This window comes from Neopelma chrysocephalum, unplaced genomic scaffold, assembly GCF_003984885.1.
Source record: "Neopelma chrysocephalum unplaced genomic scaffold, ASM398488v2 Primary Assembly neopelma1_189, whole genome shotgun sequence".
In the NCBI taxonomy this organism is placed as follows: Eukaryota; Metazoa; Chordata; class Aves; order Passeriformes; family Pipridae; genus Neopelma; species Neopelma chrysocephalum.
The window spans coordinates 1,583,982-1,591,510 of NW_020897851.1; the positions used below are offsets into that span (position 1 = coordinate 1,583,982).

At 44.3% G+C, this 7,529-nt stretch overlaps 1 protein-coding gene across 9 annotated transcripts in view; it reads right to left on the reverse strand.

Moving 5' to 3' along the window:
• The window catches only part of TMCC1 (transmembrane and coiled-coil domain family 1), a 111,401-nt gene that overhangs the window by 42,215 nt on the left and 61,657 nt on the right, over positions 1-7,529 (reverse strand). Inside the window, exon 1 of one of the 9 annotated variants that reach the window (XM_027702602.1) lies at positions 7,330-7,380. The exons of the other annotated variants lie outside the window; for them this stretch is intronic. Within the exon in view, the coding sequence (XP_027558403.1) occupies positions 7,330-7,368 (39 nt within the window). The 5' untranslated portion in view covers positions 7,369-7,380. Of the gene's footprint in view, positions 1-7,329; positions 7,381-7,529 lie in introns of those variants that run through there. 9 annotated transcript variants of the gene reach the window in all.

Here is a 7,529-nt window from a genome sequence, read left to right on the forward strand (position 1 = left end):
AAGCATGCCTAATGTATTGTATTTTCCATTTCCATGTAAACCAAAGCAGTTTCTGGTGCTAGACCACCTCTCTGGTTTTTAACACCTTTTCATACCTTTTCCTGTACAAGTCTAAGCAGTACCCAGGCTGCCACAGCCTCCCAGCCCCCTGTGAACTAGGCCTGTTTTCAGTGAGGGACCTGACAGGCAAAATGCTCTGTGGTTTTTCAGCAATTTTTTCAACTACAAGAGATCCAGTCAGATGTTTAATACAGCACAGAACAAGACTCTCAATAGAATATTGCCTCCTAAGGATTATAAATTGTCAAAACATGCAGGAATTTTTTTCCCTAGCTTTCAAGGGAGATTTTAAATATGTTTAAATTATTTCTTAAGAAAACCTGGGTGAACCTGAAGGATCACTGTAGTCTACATTCCTTTGTAAGAAAACACTCTGATTAGAGTTGGTATCTCAGTAAGAAACTGGGTTAAAGCTTCTAATGTTGAAGAGAGTAGCGTTTCATTTTCCTGCTGTCTGACTGCAGCTGAGTGCTCAACAATTCACAGATGGCTCTGATCAAGCTCCAGCACAGGTTCTGCACAGTCACACCTCAGGGACACTACCTGCAACGTGCCTGATATCACAGAGGAAACATGTACAAAAGCTGTGCAATGCCTGCTGCTACAGGTGTTTTTATTGCTGATAACGCTCCACTGCCAAAGCAGCCCTGCTTTGCAGAGCACACTGCTCTGCTGCGAGGGCCAACTTCAATCCAACTCCCTTGGAATACTGTTCCCAACTGTATTTGAACTTCCCATTTATCTTATAAAGAGGCATTTGCTAATGGCACAAACAGCCTCTGCAATACAATACTATTTTTGAGATTAATGGGCCTGATCCCAACATATACTCAATTCCTACTGCAAGTAATGCTTTGTGCACAAAAAGCAGAAGAATGCTTCTCCTCCTTTTTTTGGTCTCTTTTTTCTTTTTTTTTTCTGGAGGGGGTAGTGATGGTCTTCAGCATGTAGAGAAAGACATCCTACATTTCACTGAAACAACAAACACACACCAACAAAAAGCTTATTTAAACAGAGAAAACTGTTAGAAACTTTATTCCCACACCAAAACAGCAGTCCCAAACACCGATGACCTTTGGGCACTAGTTCTGCCCAATATTGCACACGCTTCACAGTCCAGCTTCCAGAGAAACACCTCCTCCCCATCAACCTGAAACTCTTCATTTCCTCTGCTCCTGTTGCCAATGTCAGCAGGCTGTAATAATTTATTTCTGATGGCAGAAATAAATCTTTCCCCTGTAAGTTTTTGTTCCCCACCAACAGGACCCTGGGCCCTCCCAAAGGCGGTGCAGGCAGTGGGTTCAGCACACCCCAAGGCAGATGTGCTTGAGCAAGCACAACCTATGCTAATTTGAGCACTCCTTCAAACTTCCTTTTCTTTGGGAGAAGTGATTCTAAAATTGAGACTTTTACTAGTTACGAATTTTCCAAACATGACTTCAGTGTTCACAGGCTTCCGAGAGTTAAATACGACCAATAGCACTCCAGGAAAATAAAACCAACAACCCCCCCCTTTGTAGCAAAACTTCAGTTTGCATTCGGATGCTCTTGGGCTCCATTCTTGCTAAGTGTGTGCCCTCTTGAGTGCCCTATCACAAACCTCAAACAGCAGCACTTATAATGAGCTGCTGAAACATTTTATTGCTCTTATTCCAAATCTAAATACAAGTTTCTTTTTCATGCATACTAAAATGTTCATAGCAAATCTTTGAAGGAAAAGAACCTTGCTTCATTTCCTTAGCAATTCTTCCTGTCTATTTTAAACAATCTCAAAGCTCACAACTCAAAAGGAAATGTTTTCTAATCTGAACTCTCTATTCAAATGCCAGTTGATCTTAGTGGTATCAAAGCTGCCTCTCAAGTTAGGATAAAAAACCAAAATCAAACCCCCAAAACCCCATCTTGTTCCTTTACTTTTCCTGTCATTCCTTTACTTTTCCTGTCAACAGGAAAAGGTTGCTGTAAGGTGAGCAAGTCAGCTCATCTTAGAGAGGATACAGCCACCTCTAAGGGATGCCTTTGGAAAAACTGAGCAGATCTGACTGAAAGAACGGGCAAACCCCATCTTTGAACAGCCAAAATCATGTGAATGAAATCTCTACTGTCTTTGTCTCTGCTCAGACACAACTGTCTACAATTAATCTCTGATAAGAGTTATTTTGGAGGCTGTTGTTGTATCCTTTGTCAAGACAGGGAGTCCCAAACTGGATGTCATGTAAATGTTGAGAACTAACTCCTCTTGCTCCCATTATTTCATTTCCCCTGGGTTTCCAAGGCCTTCCTACAGTGTGAGACCTTTTCTGTCCTTTCTGGAAAGGACCTGGTCTACATATGCATCTTTATCACTGGCTGCCATATCCAGTATGGGAAGATTTGCAAAATGACAGCAAACTCTTCTCTGCTCCTGAAGAAACACTGGCTGAGGAAGAAGCCACTGGTTTGCCAAAGGGAACTGAGGGGACAGAGGCAAATTCTACACAAGGCAAAATCTCTACAAAGGACCCCTAAAGTTAACTAATTCAGAGTAAAGATGCCAACACTTGTAATGCTTCTTTTGATCACTGCTGGGAGGAAATTCCAATTGTTATTGCCATATAGCCCCATGTAAGCACCTATTATAAAGTATGATGATTTTCTGCAAATTGCCACAAGCTGTGGAATTTCATTATTAAAAGGAAAGATGCATTTATGTAAGCTGCATTCCCCTGTAGTTTGTGTTTACAGCTTTGAACATTATAAGTCTGTTTTGGCAACGAGCCATCACATGCAATTTGCCAGACCCCCAGCTGACGTGGATAGGGCTAATTCTCTGGATTATTAGTAAGGTTTTTCCACAAAGAGAAGCCCTGAGTCCCAGCTCTAACAGTTTTACAGGTGTAGTCTCACAGACCTTGTTTTACTTTTACACTATCATGGCATGGAGCTGTTACACTGGCACAGGACAAACTCCTCCAGAAACCTGATACTCTGATGTTTTCAATCAGAGCACCAAAAGCTCATTTTCCTTTTGTAAAATGAGGGTAATATCTCTGCAACATTTCCCCACACATTCCTCCAAGCAGGATGATGCAGTGGAAGCTCCTTGAGGGACCCATCATGCCTAGAAAAGCTCATGGCATTTCTATCACTGCCAGCACTTATTCCACACCAGCATGGCCAGCAATGCTTGGAGACCTGTTTACATCTTGCCACCTCTCAGCTTTGTGCAGATGAGCCTTTTGCACCGTACACCATGCAAAATATCTGTGCAGGAAGAGATTCAAACCTAGAGTAATGTGAGGACCAAAACACTGAGATGCTCCAGTTGGCTTGTCTACAACAAGGCACTCAAATGGCCAACACAAGCAAACCTATTGCTGCCTTTCTCTCAGAAGCAACAGGAAATTTCTTAATAACTGCCCTTGCACTGACACTGAGAAGCTAAATCCCCTGTGTGACCCACGGGAGGCACACACCTGAGTTATGGTGAGGCGTGCCTGGGACAGAATCACAGCACACCACAAAGGCTTCTGTGAAGGTGAGCGACCTTCTCAGAGGCCCCAGCAGCAAGTTGCATCACATCTCCTATAAGAAAAAGGTAATCTAAAGGTAATCCACCACTGAGCAACTGATATGGTAACAATTGTGTCCCTGCCCAGAAGGTCCCATTAGCTCCGACTGCCCCGCTGGCCTCGCTCAGCCATGGGTATGCCACGGGTATGCCACCACCACTCCAGTGCCAAGGGCAGGGAGAATTTGAAGAGCCACAGGGAAACTCTGTGCCTGCTGCTCTGTAACATATGAGAACTGGGTTGAAATGCATTAGATTTCCAAATTGTCCTCTTACTTCTGATTGGATATCAGATCTATGGACAGTTTTACTGAGAACTCAGTGAGAGCTACCACTTTATATCGTTTCATAATGAACAGATACACTCTGTCATGTTGCATTTGCCTGAGACCAAATGCAACACAAGGGGTAAGAAACCCCGAGGAAGTTGAGGTGGCACTGCAGGAAGAAGCTTTACCTGTATCAGTGACAAGGAGAAATGCAGTCTGTGCTGTCAGCACAACAGCACAGTCACCCACTGTCACCTTCACAGGCAAGCAGCAGCTTCTTTTAGCTCAAGTATTCCAAGGCTATTTCAGCATAACACACTGAAGTACCTCTCCCATAAATAAACTCCCTGAACACCAGTGACAACACAGAGACAGTTCAGATGCTGATAAACCTGACGGTACTGATGCTGATAAACCTGAGAACAAAACAGTTCAGCCTGAAATTGTTAATATTTAACGTGCTGGTAAATGAAAAGAGTATCATCCCTGTTCACAAAAAAAAAAGGGGATTTGGCCTTTTCTCTCTTTAAATCCAACCTAAGCTTTTCTAGTCAAAACTTCAGCCATATAAAAGCACTACATGGCTCACCAGAATTTTTCCCAGGAGAGCAGTACCTTTAAAAAAAAGGGTATGAGTGATAGTAAAAAAAAACTTCCTCAAGTACAGTTCAATTTATCTCCATTATTTTCCTTTCATAAACCCAGCTAAAACTGCTGAACAAAGTCAAGCTGAGTAACAGCTGGATACAGTTTTGTACTATCACCCTAAAAATGAATTCTCCAAATGCAACACAGCAGGAGCAGCACTTCTTGAGGTCTCGGGTGACAGTAACGAGGCCCTCCAAGGACTTCCAAACAGTACAAGATAGAGAGTAGTTTGAACCAAAACACTTGGAAAACACTTTGGATACTTAAGGGGGAAGGGAAAAAAAGGCACAGAGACCTTCCACACAACCAGAGGATGACAAAGTGAAAAACTCAAGTTTGGCCTGGGGAAGACTTTTGTTGCACCACTCAAAAAAACCTATCAAGTATTTTGCCTTTAAGTCTTAACAGTAAAGGTGCGACAAATGGTGACTCAAATTTTTAACAGTTACAGATATTTAAGTTGGCAAACTAGCATAGAACCCAAGCAGTAACCCACAAATACTAAACAGTGATTTCGTACATGTGAAATAAGAAATAATACTTGAAGATAAGACTGTGTAAAACTTTCTGAAATTACTGATACAGAATGGTTATCAAATGCAAATGCTTCATGAATTAGGATATGGTTAAGTGCTTATACAGCTCTCTCCAGAACAGTATTTCAAAATCTGACAGCCATTACCTAAATAAGAGAAAGGCATGAACCCCATTCATAGAAGGAAGACAGAGACTGGAAGAGCTGAAAGGATTTGATGGAAACCATGCAGTGCAAATAGTCCTGTGGAAAGGGAAACCAGCTCTTGAAGATTAAAGCCTGGATCACAAAGCTGTATTTCTCCTTCCTGCATGAAGTCCTACTTTTTCTTTGCTCAGGTTTTATATGGTGGCAGCATTTTTCAGTTTGCAGCTCTCAAATCTGCACAATCCCCTTCTATTTGAAACCTCCACCATTAAATGTGGTTAGAGATTGCAATTTTGACCTTGCAGCACTATAACACAGGCACACCATTCAATAATGTCCAATTTCACACAAGAAGGGAACACATGCTGGGAGCAGATGCTCCAGGTCCTATATAGGCATTTGCCAACTCTAAGTCAGCATCCATAAAAGAACCAAGGTTTTTGCATAAGAAATATTAATAAAGTACTATTTTATTTTACACAGTCTGGCAGTCGTGTTTCAGCTGATAAATACATCAGCAAAATTCCACTCACTTCTTATTCTTTCCCTCCAGCAAATGACAGGTGCTTTGTAGCATCATTTGCTCCTTCTTCCCCCTAGGACTCCAACACACAGGGTCTTCACAGTGAGGAAACAGCTCTCATCCTACATCAAAATCAAAATAAACACAATCCCTTCCGATTGTTCCTTTGCACAACTACACTTTTTATTTTGGTAAATACAGACCAAGTTCTCATTTTTTCCTTCAGTTCACCATATTGTAAGAGTTGTGCAACTTTTACAATTAAAACACCAAAGTTAAGAACCTGATGGGGCCAGAGAATTGTTTAGAATAGGCTTGATACAACCAGACCTAATGCAGTGCAAGACACTACTGTGTCAGACAACAGAAAAATGGAGTGAGCCAGAAAAACAAACTGAAAACAGTTCTCCTATAGTAAAAACTCAGTGTAAACATTTTTCCAAATCACCATGCCCACTCTGATAAACGACTAAAAATGGAGTTATCCAAAGGAGTTCATTTAAAACTATTTTGGCTTCCCCAAATAAACAAAGATTAGATACCAAGTTCGTTATAACTAGATCAAGTCTCTTTTGAGGGGAAGATTACACTCCACAGTGCCTGTGGATACTTCTACTGCTCACGCAGAACTCCACATGGAACAAGGCAAACCTTAAAAGATGCAAGCTTCACTTTTCCACACCCCCTGAAAATGGGGTGAAAACATCAGTTTGAGATGAGATACTTAAAAAAAAAAAACAACCCACAAGTAAATAAGAAAGATACCACGTTATTGCAAAGCTGTAGTTTTTCCCAAGACAGTTTGCAGGATGTGAATTCTGACCTATTTTAAATGCTGACAATAGCATTTTAGAGGTCTGATGACTGCATTTTAAAACCTTTACAAACACACACGGGAGGGGGGTGGAGGGAAGCAGAGCTTAAATGTAAAGTGAAAATTCACATTGCCTTTTAAGAGTCCAATGAATACTTTAACTCCTACATCCACAGTCAAGTCTGCTCACTGGGAAAGGTGAGATGTAAGATCAGGGCTGTGCTGGCAGCTCTAGAACTCCGTACCTGCAGTGCCCTACACGGCCCCGCTCTTACGCACGCGTGAATTTTTCCAAACGTTTTTCCAACTACATGCGTTGGATTGATTTTGTGACAAAAACACAAGACGACGTGGATTAACTATTCTGTCCTTTAAAGCAGCTTCCTGAAACAAATTTGAACACTTTCAGCTATTAAACAGCAAAACCTGTTCACGGCAACTCCTTTGTTCTGAAGCCCCGTGCTCTCAGCGAGGCTCCCCCGTCCCTGCAGGTGTGTCGCTGGAACACCGCTAAGGCCGTTCTGCCCAGGCCAAAGCCCACGAGCGAGCGCTGCCCCAGGCCCCCCTCGGGCACACCCGCAGGTTCCGCGGGCCCTCCCACACGCCCCCGGCCCAGCGCCGAGGCTGCCCCGACCCCCGGGACCGGCATCGCCGCCGTGCCCGCGGCCCCGGCCGGACCCGCCGCGCCCCTCGGCCGAGCCTTTGTGTCTGTGCCGGCGAGAACAAAGGCGGGGCCGCTCCCGAGCCGGCGCGGCTCTGCCGGGACCCCCGGCACGCACCCACCTTCGAGAGCTGCCTGCGGAGGCTGAAGCGCTGCACCATGGTCCGCCGGGGCCGGGCGGCGCGGCGGGCAGGGGCCGGCAGCTCAGCGGGGGCTGAGCATCCTCGGGCACCGCGGCCGGCACCGCGTCCTGGCCCCGCGCTGCCCCGAGCAGCGCCCGGCCGGGGCGGGCGGGGCGGGGCGGGGCGGGGCAGGGCTGGGC